This window comes from Ursus arctos, unplaced genomic scaffold (assembly GCF_023065955.2).
Source record: "Ursus arctos isolate Adak ecotype North America unplaced genomic scaffold, UrsArc2.0 scaffold_6, whole genome shotgun sequence".
Lineage (NCBI taxonomy): Eukaryota > Metazoa > Chordata > Mammalia > Carnivora > Ursidae > Ursus > Ursus arctos.
Window position 1 is genome coordinate 84,555,033 of NW_026623078.1, and position 22,390 is coordinate 84,577,422.

Here is a 22,390-nt window from a genome sequence, read left to right on the forward strand (position 1 = left end):
TGAAATGGAGGTGGCAGTAATAGTAGAGATGGTGGTGGTGGTGGTGGTGACGATGGTGATGGTGGTGGTTGATAATGGTGGTGGTGATGGTGGTGATGATGGTGGTGGTGATGATGGTGATGGTGGTGGTTGATAATGGTGGTGATGGTGTTGATGGTGATGGCGGTGATGACGGTGGTGGTTATGGTGGTGGTGATGATGGTGATGGTGGTGGTTGATAACGGTAGTGGTGATGGTGGTGATGATGGTGGTGGTGATGATGGTGATGGTGGTGGTTGATAATGGTGGTGATGGTGCTGATGGTGATGGTGGTGATGATGGTGGTGGTTATGGTGGTGGTGATGATGGTGATGGTGGTGGTTGATAACGGTAGTGGTGATGGTGGTGGTTATCCATGGTGGTGATGTTGGTGGTGATCTGTGTTGGTGCTGGTGGAGGTGATGATGATGGTGATGGTGGCAGTGGTGGTGCTGATGGTGGTGATTGTGGTGATGATGGTGATGTTGATGAAGGTGTAGTGTAGCCAAGATCACAGAGGGAATCAAGGACAGACTTGGGGACAGAATCCAGGTTAGTTCTCCATTCCAAACCTTCCCAGATCCACCATCACTTGATCAGAAGACCCTCCCATCCTCTCTCCTCTCTGTGCTCCTGTCCATCACTGTGTCTTGTTCAAGGAGAGAGCTGAATGCCCATTCCCTGTGTGCTGAGACAGGGCAGGATGCAGAAGGCCTACTCAGTCTATCTGGGAGCCTGAGTGTTTAGTATGGAAAATCTAAAGCCCTGGGGCCCCTTCACCACTGGCTCCCTCTGAGCTGGTAGCCAGGGAACCCTTCTGCCCTGCCCCACCTCTGCCCCCAGCCCAGGTTCTTTGGCATAAACTGAAGCCAAGCTAGGCTTACCCATTCTGGGACTGAAGACTTGATGTATTGGCCCCGGGGCTTTGGATTTTCCATACTCAACCTCTAATCGACTGCAACACTGAAAGCTCAGTGCAGGTGCAGAGAACACAGTGCAGAGAACACACGTCAGCCGGGACAGGATTCAGAACTTGCTGGGGTACTTAGGAGCTGCGTGCAACCACTGCTTCCTCATTTGGTTCAATTTGGTTTAACTTAATGGGTGTGTATCAAAGGCTGGCTCTACCACCAGGCCCTGCACCGGGGACTGGCAGGACCCTGCTTCTGGCCTGGAGGGCTCAAGGTCTAACAGGGGAAGACTGACAAGCATGCCATGTACAGGAGTCTTCATTAGCCATGCACTCAACACCAAGACTGGGTGAGCAAAGTCACCATGTAAGAGTCACCACGAACTGACCACTCAGAACATGAGGCCCCATGAAACATGGCTCGTCCCGTCAACACCAGCTTCAGCCCACGCTCTGTGCCCCAGCCTTGCTCATGTCCAGAAGAGAACACAAGTCAAATCAGGCACAGAATGTCACAAAGTTATGGGATCTCATTGGGGTGACTGAAGAGACATTGGGGAACTGCTGGGCTCCCCCAGGTGGCTGACCAAGAAGGATCTGGCTGAGGTAGACCAGATGACAGTGCAAGAGAGGACATGCTCTGCCTTCACAGGAGGAGGGTCTGGCTTTCAGAGGATCGAGAGAGGCCCCTGGGAAAATGAGGGATGTGGGGATATTTCTGCAGTGTGCTCATCTTGCAAAAAAGCAGACAAAGGGCAGGACGTCGTATGGTGCCTCGGAGAACACCTACCATGGGAGCATCCTGAAAGCACCATTTACTGGGTGCTTGTGCTAGCCAGCACCATTCTACCCATTTGACAGAGGAAGACAGAGGCTCAGAGAGGAGAAGGGGCTTGTCTAGGTCACAGAGTCAAGAGGGACAGAGCTGGGACTCAAGTCTGGGCTGCTGACCTCAGGGTCAGTCCTTGGCCCCTCCCTCCAATTCCCCCTCCCCCAACTCCCCAGTCCTGGGCCAAGGGCCAGGGACTTCTCCAAACACTCTAAGTGAATCACCAGAGATACAGGTGAGATCCCAGCCTTGGTTTTAATACTCACACCTGGCCCAAGCTCTGACCCCCTGGGTCCAGCCAGGCCACGCCAACAGCTGGAAGCCCTGTCAGAGGGGAGGTGGTGGGGGTCAGAGCAGAGCATGGCCAAACCTCCCCACCCGGACCCGCCCACCATTCTAAGGGCGTTGACCTTGAAGATTTGGGAGCTGCCAAGCTGGAAGATGCCGTCCTTCGGGGATGATATCTCCTCAGAGGTCGAGGGAGCTGTCTTCTGGTCTCCGCTGCTCCAGACGGGAGCCCCATCCACGCTGGCCTGGGAAAGCTGCTCGGGGGCCTGCACCTCTACCTTCGGAGTTTCCCGCACTGGCCGGGGGTGGTAGTGGGTGAGGGTGAGGGCAGGGCAAAGGTGGGCTCGGGGTCTAGGATGGGACAGGAGGAGTCAGGGCAGGGTCATTGGTAGTCAGGGTCAGGCCTGTGCCCATCTGGGGATGGGAGTCTGAATGGACCTGGGGTGGGGGACATTCCAGGGCTGCGTTGCGGTTAGAAGTGGGCTTAGGGGAGGGTCTGCGGTGGGGTTCGGGAGTGTGGGCGTGGTTTCAGCTGAGGCTGTGGTTGGGTGGGAGTGGGTCCACTGTGGTGGCCCTCAGAGGCTCACCTCTCGGGCGTATCAGGAGCTGGTAGAGGTGGCCCACCCCTTCCAGGCTGGAGTGCTGGGTGGCCCTGTCTGGGTCCTGGCACAAAATCCCCAGCATGCCCACCAGCTGCCCAATCCGTCTGAAGTCCTCTTTTGGCTGTGGTGAGAGAATGCGAACTGGTGACCGCAGACCCTGACGTGAGCCTCCGTCCCGCTGCACACTCATCCCAGCAAGGCTGGCATCAGAAATCCTCCCTCCAACTGTGTGGCAGGGTTGGGACTCAGCTCTCAGGACCCCTGGCCCAGGCTCTGCCCACCCAGCCTGGCCACTACAGTCAGCAGCCCAGGGCACACTGGGCAAAACGTAAGGGGTTGCCGAAAACTCAGAAATGAAGACAATATTTTCACGTAATATTTAGAAAAATCAAACTGAAGGTAACAATTCCTAATGAACACAGTTTCAGACTTGTAAATAAAGATGGTCTGTCCCCACTTCCACGACCTTGCCTCATCTTGCCTCACTCCCCTGGCCCCGATCCCAGTCCTGGTTTCAATAAAACTTTATTCACAACAGCAGGCAGCCAGCCAGTGGCCGTTTGCTGAGTGGATTGTTTTAAAACATCACATTAAATGCTCTGGTGCCTGGTAAATTTTGCGCGCCAGGTGAGGGCCTCGCTGCCTGACCGCAGGCCGGGTCCTGTATTGTGGAAATGGATTTTGAGTAAATTGCAGGCCCTTTGAGCCGCTCTAGAGGGGTCCTCCTCACCCTGGGAATGCTGTAGGAGTCTGTGCTGGGAGCTCTCCCTTGGCGGAGCACCACCCCTGCCTGTCCGCCTCCATTAGAAAGCCTTGCACCTGCCGGGCATCAGGCAGAGAAGCTAATTTTCTCATGGCCCCATGAATCTCCCTAAGGAACGAGTGCTGATTTTGGCTGATAAATGCGGAAGCGCTCACTCCCTGAATGTGCTGATGTTCATTCAACCCAAGGGTTACGGCAACAGATGGCAGTTAGGCTGCAAAGCATGACACGCTGGGGGTCGTGATGCGTGGAGGGTCGTGACGCACGGAGGCGTTCCTGCGGTCACCGCTGACCCCGGACTGGGGCAGGGCAGCCCCTCATCTGATTCCCAGCGTATCCCTTTGAGGAGGACTCATTTCCTCCCTTTTCATGCGCGAGAAGTTGAGGCTTAGGGTGTGGAAGAACGTGCCCAAAGCTTCAAGGAGCGCTGACTGGAGCCCAGCCTCCTGGGTCAGGGGTCTGGGCATCAGGGTTGAGAGCCCAGCCGGGAGGACTTGAGCAGGGGCCCCCAACCTCCGCCTCCAGCCTGTTCCCTCGTGTGTAAAAAGGGGGATTACATGGCCCTGTCGTAGGGCACTCAGGGATCCACCCGTCCTGGGGGCAGAGGTCCAGGGGGCTGGAGCCCCACGAGCCTGTCAGGCTCCGGGAGGAGGACGGCTTGGCTGGGGCAGCAGAGGGGGTGTTGGGCGTGGGGCCAGAGGGCTGGATACTCACATCCAGGTACGGGTTGTGGCTCAGGAATCTGAGAAGGGCCGCGCAAGTGTGCACAGCCCGCTGCCGCTCGTGGGCCTTCTCCGACGCCAGCCAGAGGTACAGGTGCTGCGGGTGGGGAGAGCGGGGAGGAGGTGCTGCAGCCGCGTGCCGCTGTACCGCCAGCTCCGCCGGGCCACCCCAACATCAGCCAAGCGCGCAGGGCTTGGCTCAGGCCCCGCCCCCTTGGCTAGTCGGCTGGCAATCAAGGCTCCGCCTTGCCCAGGGCCAGGCCACGCCCTCACCCAGCCGGCCCCCAACCTCAGCTAGGCTCCGCCCACCGCTGACACAGGCCCCACCCACCCTCGGGCAAGGCTCCGCCCCCTCGGCGTCCCACCACGCCCCCTGTCCTGCCCTCCCGGTCCCTTCGCCCCGCCTCCGCTGATCCCTGGGCTCTGGAGGAGTCATTCCCTGCTTAAAGCCCTTCGAGGCTCCTGGTTTTTAACCCGTTTGGCGACATGCACCCCTTTTCAAAACAATGCTTTTCTGTGCACAGGATAAACGCGCAGAATTACGGAGGAATACGAACACACATTGAAACAGTTATATGAACAGTTTTAAGCCCAATCTGAGCCTCTTTGTTAAAGCGATAGGTGATTATAGTTAGTGATTCTGAAGGCAGAGGAAGTAAACAGTATTTGGAGATTCTGGGGCCCAGCAATGTCCTATGACCACATCTGTGAGTTCCATTGGTGGCAGACGCAGCCACTCCTGGCACTGCTGTGGTCTGTCACCAACATTCACCGTGGGAATGACTGGGTGAAAATGCAGGGATCTCCCTCAGCCAGGCTCACACCTTGACTTGCACCTGTGCACCTGCTTCAGCCGCTCCCCTCACCCCCCCAAGGTCCCCAGGCTGGACAGGGTCTGACGCTGCTGACCTAACCTAACCCTAACCCCACTGGTCCCCACCTTGGCGCTCTCCCCATGCTCCAGCCGTGCAGAGCTCTCTCCCTTCTGGTCCTGTGCTCACACATGCGTCTCCCCTTTGCCTCTGCCATGCCCTCTGCCTGCTCGGCCCTTCCCTTCCTGTCTCTGTCCAGTGACCCCTTGGTCCTCATTCAGGTGACCTCCACGGGCCCTGACCTCCGACCCTCCCAGCAGAGTCAGTGTCCCTTCTCTGGTTCCTCCCCTGCCCCTGGACTGTCCCTTCCTATTGACTGGTCTCCCTCCGATCAAGGTGAGAGCCCTGGAGGGCAGTGAGAGAGTGGGGGTGTCGGGTTGTGAGCCCCCTCACAGTTGGAGACACGGCTACAAGTTGTCTGGGAGGGAGGGCAGGTCCCAGCCAGGGTCAGGGCCATGTTTCCTCCTCTGCTCCCTTGAAGTGTGGCACACAAGGCCCCCTCACCACCACACGCACCTGCTGTACCACCCCCAGTTGTCCCAGGGCACTGTGATTCCTGAAGATGGACAGTCCTCAAGTCTCCATGTTCCTGGACCGCTCCCCACCCCAAGCTCAGGCCCTCCCTCCTCTGGGACATCTTCCTTTGTCCATCCTCTGCCCCACCTGGGCGCCCGCACCCCTGCACTGTGGCAGCTGGCTCTCACCGACAGCAGGAAGTGCAGCTCGTCGGGCGTGGGGTTCTGCACGATGAAGCTCTGTAGCATCTGGTCCAGGGCCTCCGAGGTCTTGTTGTAGAGGGTCTGTGCAGGGGTGTGGAGCAGGTCAGGCAGCTGCCAAGCCCCAGCTGCGACGGAGTGCCAAGGCCTGTCGCAGGGCCTGAGTGCGCTGGTCTCTCAGTGAGAGTGGTGCCCATTCCTGCACATTCCCAAGGCCAGAATTCATACCGTGTGTGTTCACACCACGTCCAGGAGGGGCCCCGTCATAATCCCCATTCAGAAGCTGGGGAGATTGGGCAGGGGGCAGTCTGGGTCAGACCTGCCCAATGTCAAAGGTTTCTCAATGGCCAAGGTAAGTTCGTTGCCAGCAGGACTGGCTTCTCGGGCATGCAGCCTGCCGAAGACCAGGCGCCCAGAAGGATGTACTTGGTTTAATGCTTTGTGGTCCCATCTTGAAATTCTTCACCAGCTTTAAACAAGGGCCCACATTTTCATTTTGCATTAGTTGTGGCAAATTATGCGGCCGGTCCTGACTACTGGGTCCAATGTGAGACCCCCCAATCTTTGCTGCTTGGCTCACCAGGTGTGCTCAGGGAGGAAGGGGGCCACAGAAAAGTACCCAGTCCACCTCTCTGTCAGAGCACATTGGAGCAGAGCCCTGGCCGCTGGCCATCAACTCCCTGGGTGCCCTGGGGAACTCGCTTCAGCTCTCTGTGCCTACCTTTGTCACCTGAGAACCGGGCGTGAAGCCAGCCCCACCTGCCAGGGGGAGGTGCCCACTGGATGGGAACAAGCAGGAGCCCCAGACTGGTGTCTGGAACCAGGCTAAGCTGCCTAGGTGAGCCAGCCATGATGTTGTCATCTGGTCATGGGGTGCTCTAGACTCCTGCAGGGTTGGGGTGAGGGTAGGCACCAGCCTTCTGGGGGGGGCCTCCTGCTGTGGTGTTGCCCTGGGCCCAAGGGACCTTTTGCACTCTCACCCCCCACCTGAAGTGCTTATCCGTGTGACATGAAGATCAGGGCCCAGGAGGCAGGAGTGGGGTGCGACCCTGACTCTCCCCGTGCACACCTCCATTTCTCTGAGCTGGTTTACTCACCCACTGGACGAGCGCTGCTGGAAAGGTGAGCTAACATATACATGGGACCTGGCACATAGCAGGTGCTCAGCCAACACCAGCTCCCTGCCCTTTACAGTAAACACTCAGGCATCAGGTGCTGCTGGTGCCCTGGAGAGATGGTGCATGTCCCCTGCAGCAGAGTCTTTTATTAACAGATCCCCAGAGGGGGCTGGTATCTGGCCCAACAGAGGGTGGGCCGGCTGGGGCCTGGGTGGGGTGTGACCAGTGTAAGTAGCTCCGTAGGTACGACTGAGCCCTGGGCTGCTCTCAGGGCTGGCAGGGACAGAGGCCACTTACACTCCTATTCACAGAGCAGCTTCTGCACCAGACACGGGACGCCAGTGTCTACTTTCGTCTCGAGCTTCACGTACCATCAGCTCCACAATTATCACCCCCATGTCACAGGTAGACAAATAGAGGCTCAGAGCAGTTAAGAAACACGCCTGGAGTCTCCCCACCCTGTCTATAGGGGGTCAAAGGCCCTGCCTGTCTAGCCCACACCCCCTCCCAAGCCACGAGCAGTAGCAGGCAGAGCTGGGGCCCCCTCCCTGAAGGGTACCACGGTCCAGCTTTGCACCTGTATGTTGGGCGGCTCTAGAAAGAGACAGGTGTGTTTCTCCAAGACATCCAGCAGTGGCAGGGCCAACACGCTGTGGAAGCAGACGGACAGAATCCGTGACTTCCTCTCTGAGTCCAGGGGCGGCCTCAGCTTACTGTTTGGAGGTAGAGGGGAGGGAGGGAGGGGTGTCAGGGCTGGTGACTGCAAAGGGGCCACCCGCCAGAATAGACAGAGTCGGCGAGCCCCAAGCAGCAGCCCCTCACGCGGTTCTGCTCTTGATCAGAGACTCAAGGGTACGCTTCTGCCTCCCTGGCCTGCAGGGCTTCCTGGGCGGGTGAGTTCCCCCACAGTTTGTAAGGGACTAGCATGGCCTGGTTGGGAGTAGTTGCTTCAAAAGCCCTGTACCCTGGGCTCCCCTTGACTGCAGAGACTGGTCTCACCCCAGCTAAAGGTTACACCATCGGGAACTTCAGTGGCTCTGTTTTGGCAAATGATGACAAATTTTCATTCTTTGAGGTGTGAGTTGATAACAGTGGCTACTGTTTACTGAGGGCCTGTTACAGGCCTGCACAAGGATATGGCCTTGTGTGGGGCTGGGGAGCCTACCAGAGACTGGAGATAATGTGAATGGTCTGCTGACGAGTTGACGTGCACAGCGTGTCCTGGGGCTCCTTCTCCAGCAACACCTGCAGATCCCCAGATGAACCTGAGTCATTCAGGCCTGTCCTATCCCACTTCTGACACCCAGTCTCATCCCTGCCTGAAGGCCTTGGTGCCTGGCACTCCCACAACCCACGGGATTGTGCTCCAGCTTCTCCCTTCCTCATGGGGACTTCTGTGACCTGGCCCCACTTAGAAAACTAGATCACAGCCTTTAGTATGGCACAGGTCATGTCTGGATCCTGGCTTCCACATACTGGCCACATGACCTTGAGCAAGTCTCCAAACTGCTCCCAGCTTTGTTGGTTCACAGATAACCTAGTGTTACTGCACATGCAAACTGTGCAGAGCACTTGGTCTAGTCAGCAGGAGCTCAGTAAATGGTTATTTTGTTATTACAGTTCTGATTGTCCGTCACTGGCCTGCTTCCTTCACTACTCCGGGGTTCTGTGGGCCCCAAATCTTTAGTGAGCTGTGGTGTGAGCTAGGGCAGTATTAGCAGAATGGATGGTGCTGGCTTTCTGGGCCCCAGCTACATCAACTGTAAGGCGGACATCCCTGGCCAGCTCAGGGTCACTGAAGAACCAAGAGAAGCGGGGGGCACGGACATGCTCCCAGCTGCCAGAGCCTCTGAGGGGCTTAGCCACACCCCAGAAATCCACCTCCCCACCCCTTCACAACGCCTGCCTCTTGTGGATGCTGCTGGTCCCGTGAGACCCCTTCCTCTGCCCTGGGACCTTGACTCACCATCAGACAGTCAAGGAGCTCAGAGATCTGGGAGAACTCATAGCTGTGGGCCCCCTCATTGCGGCTGATGGCCCCCACCAGCATGAGGACAGCGGTGAGGAAGCTCTGCTTTAGGGTCTCGTCCTGGCATGGGGTCATGGAACCGGGTGTGCAGGGGGCACAGGAAGGGCAGGAGAGAGAGCCACAGTCACATATGTCTGCAGGGCAGTGCTGAGGGGGTACAGCAGAGACCTCCAGCTGGGGATACATATGTGAGGCTTTGGTGGGGGGAGCCCGTGTGGTTTTGTTTAAAATGTGAACATTTTCACAACATTTCAACAGCAGGAGGGTGCCGTAAGGCAGCCACCGTCTGGCCTCCCTCGATGTGTGGCACCTCAGAGCCCAAAGATCTGGGGTAGGCAATGACCTCACAGGGCTCTCATGGCTCCCATGACCCATCATGGGTGGATGCCCCAGATGCAGAGTAGAGGGTAAGGGGAATGTCTTCCTGGGGGTGGGGTGGGGAGTCACCTGGCCTTCCAATGCCCCAAAGTGAAAACCAGGGAGAATGAGGGGCTGGGGCCATCATGGAAACCCCTTGTGGCTTTGGGTGGGATGATGGGGTGAGTAGGTGGGGTAATGAGGAGGCCAGGCCTGGCTCTTCCTGACTCCAGGGTGGGGCAGAAGTGGGAAGGGGGGCTCCAGGGCCCTGGAAGGTCCTAGAATTCTCTGACTCGGGTTCTGGTGGGGCCTGGACTGTGACGAGGCTGTGCTCCAGAGGGGTGGCCTGGGAGCCGTACCCAGGAGCTATAGTGGAAATAGAAGACCATCCGCGACAAGATGTTGTCCACCCACGGGAGGATGTGCGCCTTGGCCCTGACCGTCATCTGACCGTAGGAGAGGAGGATGGTGCTGCTGGCCCACTTCCACTGCAGGTCCTCCGAATTCTGACCACAGCGGGGGCAGATATGGAGTGTTAGGACTCTCCTGACCCCTCCCCTGGGGGAGCGGGGACAGGAAGTACTTTGGACCCTAGCACGGTACTGCAGGCATGGTGTTCTGAGTGGTGGTGAGACTCAGTTTACCTCAATAGGAAAATAGGGAAGAAGTCATCTCTCTGGGGGTTTGGAATAGGCCTGTGGGGTTACCCAGAACTGGCCAGAGTCTTAGTCCCTCACCCTCCCTGCCTTGTGATAGCCCCCTCCTCAGGAGCCTGGGGCCCTTTTCCCCCCTGCATCCCCCCTCAGGCTGCTGGGAGCCTGGCAGGGCCATGCCTCAACCTAGAGAGATGGGAATGGGACACTCCTTCTGATCCGAGGGAGACCCAGAGAGGGGGGGGGCATCTGAGACACCCCTCAGATGTCACCTGAGGACCAGATGGCTCCACTGCCCATCAGTGACCAGGCCCCCTCTGAGGGTTTGAGATGTGGGTCCCAGTCCCTGCTCTGCCACCTGCTGTGGGACCCCAAGGAGGTGGGCAACCCTTGCTGGGCTGTCTGTTGCTAGCTGTGACTCTTCCCCTTTTGTCCCAGCTGAGCTCCCTCATGCAGTCCCAGGCACCGTAGCTGCCTGCAGGAGTTATCTGGGGAGCAGTGAGGATGGAGTGGACATGCCGTCCATCGGCAGGGGCACAGACAGGACATGGGGTCAAAGACCCATCGATAAACACAGCAGCTGCCACAGCCACCACGAGAGCTGTTGCTGGGGAACCTGCTGTATGCCAGGAACTTCAAAGCCATGGCCTGTTTCCATCCCAACAGCCAGGGGTGGGGGGGAAACTGAGGCATGAGGGACACACTGCAGGTGGGACTGGAGGCCAGGATGCTTGGTGCAAAGCCTATGCCCCTAACTGTCCCAGGAGACCCTCTTGGAGGCCCAGACCTTCACAGAGGGTGGGAGTCCTGATGTTCCAGCCCCGTGCTGAGGCACCCAACAACCCAAGAGCCAGAACCTTCAGGCAGAAGCTGTGGAGGCTCCATTTAACGGGCGTGCTCCGGCCAAACTGCTCCAGGACAGCCCAGACGTGGTCCAGGTGGCGCACTGCGGCCAGCCCTATGGTGAGCGCGATACCCTATGGACAGAGGATGCGGGTCACAGAACCAGGCCTGGACTCTCACCTGGGGTGTGGAAACTGAGGCCCACAAAGGGAGGGGACTTGTCCAAGGTCACAGGGCATCTGCCTCCCATCCCCATGCTCTTAAGGACATGCAGCTCTGAGCCTAACCCTGTGGGGGCATCTTATGGGGGCTGGTGGGTGCTGTGGGAGGCTGCAGGCAGGGGTGACTCCCTGGAGGCCTGTTACCTCCCTCTGCCCCCGCTAGCTCTGAACAGACCTGGGCCAGAGGAAGAAATGAGGGTCCAGAAAATAGATGTGTGACAAAGGAGAGGACAAAAGCTGTGATGGGCTTAGCGTGTGACCAGGGTCAGGGCTCAGAGTGTGACCAGGGTCAGGGCTCAGTGAGTGACCAGGGTCAGGGTCCAGAGTGTGACCAGGGTCAGGGCTCAGTGAATGACCAGGGTCAGGGCCCAGAGTGTGACCAGGGTCAGGGCTCAGTGAATGACCAGGGTCAGGGCCTGGAGTGTTACCAGGGTCAGGGCCTAGAGTGTGACCAGGGTCAGGGCTCAGAGTGTGACCAGGGTCAGGCAGGGCTCAGAGTGTGACCAGGGTCAGGCAGGGCTCAGCGTGTGACCAGGGTCAGGGCTCAGAGTGTGACCAGGGTCAGGGCCCAGAGTGTGACCAGGGTTAGGGCCCGGAGTGTGACCAGGGTCAGGAGTCTTCGTATGACCTGATCAGGGCTGAGGGTATGACCAGCGATCAGGCTAAGGCTGAGGTCAGGATCAGGCAGCCCTGGGCTGGGCTGTGGGGCTGGGGCCTCACCTCCCTCTGCTTCGGCCACTGGTGGGACGTGTCCAGGAGGGTTCTCAGGTGTGTCCTGATGGTGGTGCTGTTGTCTTCAGCTTGAAGGATCAGCCCATAGTAGATGAACAGAAAAGCCTGGGGGAGGTTCAGCTTCTTGACCCGGGCCTGAGCCACTTCTGTTCGCCCCAATGGTCTGCCTCCTCCCCTGACCAGCCCCCCCCAGCCTCCCTGGGCTCCTGTAGCCACCCTCACAACCCTGCTCTGGGACCATCAAGCCCGTGCCTGGTGGTGGAGTTTCAGGGCTGCAGCTCCAAGTCCTGCTCCTCAGGTCCCCGGCGCCCTGGTGTTTTGGGTCCCGGTGTCTTTCTAGGGCCCCAGGCCTTGCTTTAGGTGTACATCCTACGGACAGAGCCCCTGGGCACGCATGCTGGGCACGGGGGCTGCTTGTGGGGGGACGGGGTGTGGCCCACCTTCTCCGGGGGCTGCTCCTGATGCGTCCGGTCAGGCTTGGTGAGCGCCAACAGCAGCTCTTTGGACCACATGTCTGTGTTCAGGAACTGGACCGACTTGACAGCCATCTGTGAGCAGAGGGGGTGGGCAGGGCTGGAGCACACGCTCCCTCCGCCCTGCGGGCTGGAGCTGAGGCCTCCACCTGCCCTGCCCACCCTGGCAGCTCAGAGCCCTGAGTCCATCACTCTCTTGCCTTCCTTCCCCTGAGTCTCCAGGGCCAGCCCTCCGATTTGCTTGATTGCCCCCAGGAGCAAGGAACTCATTCCTTGAGATTCACCTCCCTGATGGTGTTCAAGGAGAGGCTGGAAACCAGGAGCCTGCCCGTGTCCCCAGCTCTGGGAATAGGCTCAGACATCACAGGTGCTCGGTGTCAGCTGAAGGTGGCCCCACCAGAGTGTGGGTGCCGGGAGAGCAGGGTGTGTCACCTCCCTTCTGGGCTGTCTCCCCGGCACCTGGGACAGTGCCCGACATGTAGTCGGTGCTCTATTAATGTTTAGAATGAATGAATGAGAGATCAAATAAATGTATGAAGTGCTCTTCTAAATATGAAGTCCTAGAAGTTTTGCCCTAACATATGCCGACCACAAGATTTCTCTATTTCAATGTTCCCAGATTCCACAGTTCAACAAGTCCAAGATTTTGATCCCAAGGTCCTTTGGGGTGGAGATACTCCTCCTAAGTTTGATCCCAAACCCAAAAATCTAGAAGAAACGATTGATAGATGTGAAGATAAGTATTTTAAGAAGTTTGTTCAGCAAAACCACCATAAATTAAGTTGAAAGATGCAGTAAGTTGTTTTCTTGTTTTCCTGCAACCCATTGTCAAGGGTTAATATCAGTGATGGAGAGCACTTCACAAACGGTAAGGAGCAAGGGACAACCCACTAAGACGCGGCGGAAGTGCACAGGCATGACAGAGATGTATACACTCAGCCTCGCTCATATTTAAAGAGTGGAATTTAAGATAATGTGTCACTTTGGCTAAGACTGGCAAAAAATAAAAGTGTATAAAATAAAAATAAAACTGCCAGATGTCAGCAAGGAAGTGTCCTTGGTGCGAAGGTGATGGATCTACATTTTTTTTTGGTGAAGGTCTTGGCAGCATCAGTTACAATTTAATACGTGTGTGCCTTTCCCCAAGCAATTCCAGTTCTAGGAAATCATCCTAAAGGAACACTGATAGGTACCTAGGTTGGAGCACAAGGGTAGCTATTCTGCAGCCTTGCTGGATGCAAGCCTGCGTAGAGCGCCCCCTGCAGGGGAGACCTTTGGTGCCCTCTCTGGCGATGCTCCTTGGGGACAGGGGCGAGGTGGGGGAGGTGGGGTGTGTGTGTGGAAACTGCTCCAGGCTTGGCTTGTGGCAGAATCTGGAGGAGCTTGTCTGCGCCAGTTTTGCCCCATGTCTGCAGGGCAGTGGAGTGCAGCAGGGCCTGATGGCTCCCCCCATCCCCCCCTCCCCCTGCCCCCAAGACAGGTGTCTGCTGAACCCCATGGGACCCGCGTTGCCTGGAAGCCCCAGTTCTCAACTAGTGTCGACCTCCGTTCAGTGTTGCACGTACCGGCGCCACAGCTCCTCATCCCAGGTTCAGGTTTGAAAACTCGGAAAATTAAACACGCTTTCATAGCTAAGCAGCAACTGCATTTGGCGGTAAGAGCTGACCCATGCGGATGTGACACTATTTATGGGCATTAGTGTGAATTTTGTATGTTTCTGCAGCCGAGATATTAATATAAGTTTTAAATATTTTTTTTATTGAAGTATAGTTAACACACAGTGTTATATGAGTTTCAGGGGTGCAGCATAGTGATTCCACAGTTCCGTATGTCACACAGCACTCACCACGGTGTGGTCACCACCTGTCACCACACAACGTCATGACGGATTATTGACTGTATTCCCCAGGCTGCACTTTCCATCCCTGTGACTTACTTGTAACTGGAAATTTGTACCTCTTAGCTCCCTTCGCCTGTTTCACCCATCCTCCCACCCCCTCTCCTCTGGAAGCCACCAGAGTTCCAGTGGTCCTCTGTATTCAGGGATCCGGTTTTTTGTTTGTTTGTTTCTTTGTCCATTTGTTTTGTTTCTTCAATTCCACATACGAGTGAAATAATATGGTATTTGTCTTTCTCTGACCAACTTTTTTCACTCAGTATAATACCTTCTACGTCCATCCATGTTGTCGTAGGTGGCAAGATCCCATTCTTTTTCACGGCTGCGTAATATTCCATCGTACATATCTACTATATTTTCGTTAGCCATTCATCTGTGGATGGACACTTGGGCTGCTTCCACAGCTTGGCTGTTGCAGAGAATGCTGCAGTGAACACAGAGGTGCATTCATGTTTTCAAATTAGTGTTTTTGTTTTCTTTGGATAAATACCCAGGAGTAGGACACCTGGATCATATGGCAATTCTATTTTTATTTTTTTAAGGACCTTCCATCCTGTTCTCCAGAGTGGCTGCACCAGTTTGGATTCCCACCAACAGTGCACGAGGGTTCCCTTTTCAGCACGTCCTCGCCAGCACATTTGTTATTTCTTGTCTTTCTGATAGTAGTCACCATTCTGACGGTGTGAGGTGGTGTCTTATAGGGGTTCCGATTTGCATTTCTCTGACTAGGAGTGATGTTGAGCATCTTTTCAGGGGTCTGTTGGCCATCTGAGTGTCTGGTTTTGAATATTTTTATTGACGCATGTCTAACTCACAGTGGAAGGCAAAGATCTTTACTGTGGAGGACGCTGCACTTTGACATAGGTACAGACCCACAGAATTCCCACCCTGCCAAGAACGAGAGTGTATTCCATCACCCCACAAAGCTCTCTCACACCCCTTCCTGGTCAATCTCCATCACTACATTTGATTGACATCACCGTGGACTAGTTTTGGCTTTTCTAGAACGTCATACACTTGGAATCCTGCAGGATGCACTTCTGTGTGTCTGGTGTTCTCAGCATGTGTCTGCAGCGCCTTCGTGGTGTTGCTCGGATCAGAAGTCCACTCCCTCTGCTGCGATTTCTATCATTCCCCGACTCCCTTGTGGTTTCTTCCACTTGCTTTTCATTCTCCAGCTTCTTCGGGTGGACACTTACAGATGGACTTCTGGTTGTTGCCGGGGCCACTGCTCTGCCTGGTGTGGGCTGTCTCCAGTTTGAGGGTTTGAGGCTGTTTGGGGTAAGGGGAGTCTCGAGGGCTCCGGGTGGCCCCTGTGGGCTTTCAGCCCCACCCTTTCTGTGCTGAGCCCCGCCCCTGAACTGAGCCCCGCCCCCTGCACTGAGCCCCGCCCCCTGCATGAGCCCCGCCCCCTTCACTGAGCCCCTCCCCTGCCCTGAGCCCCGCCCTCCCTGCACTGAGCTCTGCCCTCTGTGCTGAGCCCCACCCTCTGTGCTGAGCCCCGCCCCCTATACTGAGCCCCGCCCCCTGCTCTGAGCCCCGCCCTCTCTGCACTGAGCTCCAGTCTCCCTAGCGCCCTGCTTGCAGCTCCCTTTCGCTCGGAAGCCCAGTCCTGTCCCCAGACCTCAGTTTTGGGGTCTGCCTGTTTGGTCCCTCCCCGAGTACCCGCTTCCAGGCCGGGATTGCTGGTGGCCCTGGTCCCTGCTGCTGTGTGTGTGCATCTTGTTTTTTAGAGAAAGGCTACTGATAACTGGGCTCTCGGAACCAAAAAGCCGCAAGAATTGGTGGGCCTGATCGAGTACTTAAAAACTATTAGAGCTCTTGTCACCTAACTCAGACTCCCGTGTTAGGATCAGTTGGCCACAGAATGGGTTAGATGGACACAAGGTCACCTGCCAACCTCAAGAAAATTTCCATACAGTGAGGAGCACTGTGAAACAGGCACAATCCCCAACCTCGCAGCGTATATTCCTTTTAGTTATTAGTTCGGCTCTGAGAAACCCCAAAGCCTTAGCTAAAGGAAGAAGAAAAAGAACAAAAAGAATGAGATCCTTAAACCCCAAAGAGTCAAGTGCACCACCTTTTACCACACCTGCTTATTTTAATGTCTAAGAACTATGGTCCCAGAGCTATGAATATCTGCAAAAATGGCAAAATCGTACTAAAAACAGCCTAAAATTACAATGGCCATTATGGGGAAGATTCCAATGAGACAGGATCATTTATTTCAGAAGTGGACTTGAGAGCGAGGTTTCCCAGACTAAACAAACAGAACGGGATACCTAGTTTAATTGCGATGCAGAAGCTTCTAAAAAAGGCTTCACGATGGCAGGAAATCTTCAAAGATTCATTGCACAAGGCTAATGAAAAGCGAGAGACATAAGAGGTGGCTAAAACAAGACACTGGGACTGCCATGACCCTTCTGCTCGTTCCTTCCTCCTTGACCCCAGACCCCACACTCTCCCGACTCTGCAGAGACCGCGACACAGTTACCTTTAAAAATAAAACTGCCGGAGGCTCAGGGATCTTCCTCAACATCTTTTATTCCTTGGTCAAAGGCCAAACTAAGGGCAATCATTAGAGAATTTCCTAAACCCAGGGATGGTCCCCAAAAGTCCTCTGAAGAATTTAGTCTTTACCAGGGGCTGGGAGCCCAGGCTGCCAGATCTGCGTCAGCGGTGCACCTGCTGGTGGGGGCAGGGACCCCCAAAGGGGAAGCCGAGGCAGGATGATGTCACCTGAGGATGCTATTCCAGATCCCCAACCTTCAACATGGTCCCTTCAGGGACCACAAAAAAGTGAACTTTCCCAAGCTGCCCCTAGAGCTCTCCCAGCCTGCACTGATGCTATTACTTAGATGTGCCGAGGCCGACAGGTCTGTGGCCGACTTTATTTATTTATTTATTTTTAAAGATTTTATTTATTTATTTGACAGAGATAGAGACAGCCAGCGAGAGAGGGAACACAAGCAGGGGGAGTGGGAGAGGAAGAAGCAGGCTCATAGCGGAGGAGCCTGATGTGGGACTCGATCCCATAACGCCGGGATCATGCCCTAAGCCGAAGGCAGACGCTTAACAACTGCGCCACCCAGGCGCCCCATCTGTGGCCGACTTTAAAGACTTCCTGGAAGGTCCCTTTGTCTGGCGTTCCGGGGTCCAGACAACTGAGGGCACCCAACGTGTTCTAGCTGCCCTATTTGTACGCAGAACATCTCCCGACATTAGGGGATTGAGAAAAAGGCAGAAAATAGGAAGGGAGGCCACGGGTCTGGCTGAACTCATGACTGCGGCAAAGCACTTTGAAAGGACGTCGGAGCAAGGTCGCAAACAGAAGTCCGCCAAGCCGTTAGCCTGACAGCTGCGGCGGCCCCAAGGTCAGGGACCCGAAGCCGCAGCTGGGCCTCCCGGGACTGGTGTCTCCTCTGTAATCGGCTGGCATGCTGGAGGAGAGCTGTTCCCACAGACCCCACGGGCACTCGCCCACACCATGTCAAGTGTCCCCAAGCCCGCCCCCAAGCCAGGGCCCCATGCGGGCCTCCCAGGCTGACGGGCCTCGCAGGGTTCTCGGATCTCAGCAACCCCCTTAAACAGCCAAGGGAGACTAAAATAAAATTAGTGGGAAGCCTTGCCAAATTCCGGTAGATCCCAGAGCTACCGTCTCTCCCAGGACAGCAGATCCCTGGGAGTGAGGAAGGTTCCATAGTGAAGGGATCTGATCGAGTTCGGAGGGAGTTTCTGTCCCACCAGGGCCCTTTCCCTGGAAAACATTCTTTTCTGTTGTGCGATACAGCCTCTGTCATCCTGTTTGGTAGAGACTGCGTTTCTAAATTCAAAGAGCTAATATGTTTTGCCTCCACTCGAGACCTTGCCTTAGAATATCCTGACCAACCCAAACCTTTGATGTTCTTTACCAACTGTCCTTGACATAGAAGAGGAGGAATTTCAACAAAAGTCCCTTAGTATATTACTGGGGTGCCTGAAAGTCTGCGGGCCTCCAGTACTGATCCTGGGAGGATCAAAGGAAAGAGCCTGTAAAGACTCACGTAGACATAACTACGCTTCTTCCCAAATCGCCTTGACACCACTGAAGCCCGAAGCCAAACAAGGCCTCACGCCAACAGGAGAAAGACCTGATCGCCCAGGGGCTGATGGTGCCCCGCACCGGCCCGCAAACAGGGCCACCTTGCCCGTCTGCAAACCTAATGTGCAGGATGGTGTTTGTCCAGGACTGACAGCCACGAGCAAGACAGCTGTTCTCTCTTTCCCAACTGTTCCAAAGCCGGACTCCCTTCTGTTCCAAGTTCTACCAGACTCACAGGGGTTCCCTATTCAAAATGGTGGACTCTGGGGGTGCCCAGGTGGCTCAGTCAGTTGAGTGTCAGACTCTTGATTTCGACTCACATCATGATCTCAGGGTCGTGAGAAGGAGCCCTGCGTCGGGCTCTGTGCTGGGCGTGGAGCCTGCCTAAGATTCTCTCTCCCTCTGCCCTTCCCCCTCAAAAAAATGGTGGACTTTGTTCCGTCTCTTCCAGTGTCCCTGGACCCCAACAGCCGATATCTGCCTTGACTTGGAACCACCGACAATATACCTGGACAGTCATGCCTCGGGGGCTCCCTGAGGCCCCTTCTTATTTGTCCCTAGTGCCTCACCGAGAGTGAAACACCCCTACATCCCTGGGAAATCAAGCTCTATGGGACGGGGACAACTCCTGCTGCGCTCAGCTCCCAGTGAGATGTCCATGCCAGATTCCGTATATTTGCTGCAACACTCGGCTGCAAAGGGACCTCAGGTCTCTAAGGAGAAATCACAGGGATCTCCAGGCACAGCCCATCACCCAGGTCATAACCCACGCCCGGAAGGAATCCAGCTGTCTGTCCCCAGGAAGGGTCAAGCTAATCAGAGAATGTCCTAGGCCCACGACTAAGCAACAGCTTCCCGTATTTTAAGGCTGGCTGGCTACTGTGGACCAGGGGCTCCTAATTTTTCTCCTTGGCTTCCCCACGCTACGAACTTACTAAAATTCCAGTCACCGAACCCACTCCTTGGGGAGGAAACACGAGCAGCTTTTATAGGACTAAAACCAGCCGTGCAGGACCCCCTGCCTCAGGCCCACTTAACCATTCCAACCTTTCCCTCGTTTGTGCAGGAGACAGACGATCAAGCCCTGGGGATGGTCACGCACACGCGGTGGGAAACGCCGGCCTACTGCGTGTTCCAGCCGCAGCCTCGTTCTGGCTTGTCATTTGTGACGCTGCATCCCGATTTACAAGATGCCCCTGTGACTAATCGTGATCTAACTTTATTTGTTGATGGGTCATGTCGTACAAGTGGAAAAGGACATGTCCGGGCTGCTGATGCTGTGACTGCTCAGGAGAGGGAGCCTTGTGCAAGCCAAACCCACCCACCAGGCAGGACTCCAGGCCCTTGTGCAGTGACCAGAAGGACAAACCGGTACTAGTCACACTCTCAGCAGCTATGCCTGCCGGGCCGTCCCTGATGGGGGATGTTGCAGAGACAAAGGGGTTTCCTTATATCCTCAGAGACCCCAATCAAAGTGGACACCAAGTAACGAGCTCCTTGCTGTTAGTCCCCTACCTTCCGGAATTGCTGTCATCACAACTGAGACTCACGCTAGAAGGACTGAGCCTGTGCCTCGGGAAGTGCCCACTGTCCTCGTGGAAAGGCGGTGGCCGCATCGTCTCTAAAGGTTGAAGTCCATCCTGTCTCTGCAAAAAATGACCCCTCACTGCCAGATGTTCGCCATCCTGAAACACGGCAGCGTCTGCTCCTGAACTCGAGACACCAGGCGGGTGAACGATGGTTTGCAAACTTGGCGAACAGTCGGGGCCGTGGGAAACCCAAGATGGCCACCTGCTCCTTCCTGGCTCCCTGGCAAACCCCATTTTTGGGGGTCTTTACCTTCCTTCATCCACCATGGTGCATTTAAGATAACTCAAATTACGAATACACGTTGGTGGGAGAACTTCTACAAAACTGCAAAAACAGTCCACCATCAGCGTCTGACCTGTCGGGTCCATAATCCCAGGGGAGCTAATTTTGTTCCCAGAGGCCTCCTAACACCTCCCTCCAGATGCTTTGAGCACCTGCGGCTGGACCTTGTCCAGCACGATGTGGCATGGGTTATTGACATGTCCTTGGTACTGGATGCTGTTTTCTGGAGGGATTGAAGCCTTTCCCTGCTGCAAGGCCTATGCCCTCACAGTGTCAAAGAAACTGTTGGAAAACATGTTTCCCCCTTGGGGTGTACCCCCACTGTCTCCAGTGGTGCAGGCACCCACTGCACGAGGACATCATGCGAGCCTTGACGACCATCATGATCATAGCAACAGCCCTGGTGTCCTCAGCCACGGCTCACCAACCCAATGACCTCCCGAAGACTGGAACACCAGGAGAGAAATGCAGATAGAAACAGCGGCCAGCTTGAAGGCTGTGAACCTCAAGTCCTGGCCTGTGACTAGCACAGAGATTCAGGAAACATGCCACGACCTGTGAGTGTCACACAGGGCAGATGGAGGCAGTGGGAATCTCACAGCCATGTGGAGAGGGCTCCTGCCCACACCTCTCGTTAAGCTGCGAGTCTGACCCAAAGGGGCCACGGTTAAAGGAGAGACACGAGAGGCCCCGCAAGAAGCCCCTGTGCTAAGCCCGCATCACCAAACCAAGGGTCAGCACCTCACCTGGCCGCCGGTTCTGCCTCCCCCAGGCCTGTGACCTGTGGTCACTCTGGGATTTCTCCGGTAAGCCGGGTCGAGGTAGACGCCTGGTAGACCCCTGCCGACTCCCAAGAAAAGGTGATGTACCCTGCTCCTTCCTGGTGCCCGTCTCTTCTGCCTATAAATTCTCCCACGTGAGCAGACCTTTGCAGCCCCCTCCCAGGCACCAGGTGGGATGCTGCCCCATTCACATATCACTGAATAGAGCCAATTGATCTTTGCATTTACTAAAAAAAATTTTTTTTAACAATGGTGAATCTTGAAATAGGTGCTGTAATTCTTGCAATTTTCTCCACTTTTTTAAAGACTGTTTTGGTTATTCTAGGTCCTTGGAAATTTCCGCATAAAATTTCAATTTTTATTTAAAATGTTCATTTAGTGGAAATTTAAAGAGCTGTAGTTTGATAGGTGTTATACTGAATCTACCCACCGATTCTGGAGAATTGACATCCTACCACTGCTGAGTCTTCTTACCCATGAATATCACATTCCCTACGTGTACAGGCTTTCTTTAATTGCTTTCTACGCTGTTTTGTGAGGGTCGTGCACACATTTTGTTAAATGTGTCTTTGAGTCTTTCATGTTTTTAATGTCATTATGTCACTGTTTTTTTAAACTTTATTTTCCAATTGTTTGCTGCTAGTCTATACACATTCAGTAGACTTCTGTATATTGATTTCGTATTTTGAGATCTTGCTGATTTCTACGAGCAGTGAACAGCTAGAGTATTTTTAAGCTTCTGTAAGGTTTTCTGTATATACAACCACATTGTCTGCAAAGAAAGTTAGTTTTACTTTTTCTGCTGCAAGCCGTATGTCTTTCCCGCGTTTTCTGACCTTACACTGGTTAGAAACTTCAGTGCACTGTGGTCGAGGAGTGCAGGGAGTGGAATCCTTGCTATACTTCTGATTTTCAGTAGGCAAGTGCTCAGTCGGTCATCTTTAGGTGGGTAGGTTCTCCAGAGATGTCGGTTTCCTCCTACTCCTGCTTCAAGGGCCATTATCATTATGATATTGTGATTTATAGTAAGAGATATATATTTGCTCTTCATCCCATTTCTGGCAGAGCCCCTAAAACCCTTGGGACCTCCTAAGTGATAAGAAAGATAAAGGTGTCTTTTGTTTTCATTCCAGCCTCTTGTAACCACACCTGAGTTTATGCTGATGTGGTCACTTTTGGAGAGCCCATAGGTAGGTAACCACAAGACAGGGGCTGGTAGCCAGGGGAGCAGACCATGATTAGAGGGTTGGAACTTTCAGTCCCACCCCCAACCTCCAGGGAGGAGAGTGGGGCTGCATATTGACCTCATTACTAATGCCCAACGATTTCCTCAGTCATGCCTAGTAACGAAGACTCCATCAACACACGGGACTGGGGTCCAAGAGCTCCCAGGTTGGTGCCAATCTGGGAAGGGTGGTGCATGCCCAGAAGAGCACAGAAGCCCCGTGACCTTCCCCGCACTGGCCCCGCGCATCGCTGCCGACTGGCTACTCCTGCGTTACACCCTCTTACAATCAACCAGGGACCCAGTGAGTGACGCGTCCTGAGTCTGTGAGCCGCTCGAGCAAATGAATCAAACCCGTGGTGGGGGTGGGGGTGGGCCGTGGGAACC

General features: G+C 55.1%; 1 protein-coding gene across 1 annotated transcript in view; it reads right to left on the minus strand.

Annotated features, from left to right (window-relative positions):
• LOC113247960 (maestro heat-like repeat family member 5) overlaps positions 1-22,390 on the minus strand; it is a 68,031-nt gene that overhangs the window by 24,865 nt on the left and 20,776 nt on the right. The window contains exons 7-17 of the mRNA XM_044380381.2: positions 12,114-12,221; positions 11,662-11,778; positions 10,735-10,854; positions 9,584-9,730; positions 8,805-8,927; positions 8,004-8,083; positions 7,416-7,551; positions 5,709-5,804; positions 4,125-4,229; positions 2,633-2,768; positions 2,168-2,340 (exon numbers count right to left, since the gene is read on the minus strand). Of these exons, the coding sequence (XP_044236316.2) occupies positions 2,168-2,340; positions 2,633-2,768; positions 4,125-4,229; positions 5,709-5,804; positions 7,416-7,551; positions 8,004-8,083; positions 8,805-8,927; positions 9,584-9,730; positions 10,735-10,854; positions 11,662-11,778; positions 12,114-12,221 (1,341 nt within the window). The remainder of the gene's footprint in view (positions 1-2,167; positions 2,341-2,632; positions 2,769-4,124; positions 4,230-5,708; positions 5,805-7,415; positions 7,552-8,003; positions 8,084-8,804; positions 8,928-9,583; positions 9,731-10,734; positions 10,855-11,661; positions 11,779-12,113; positions 12,222-22,390) is intronic.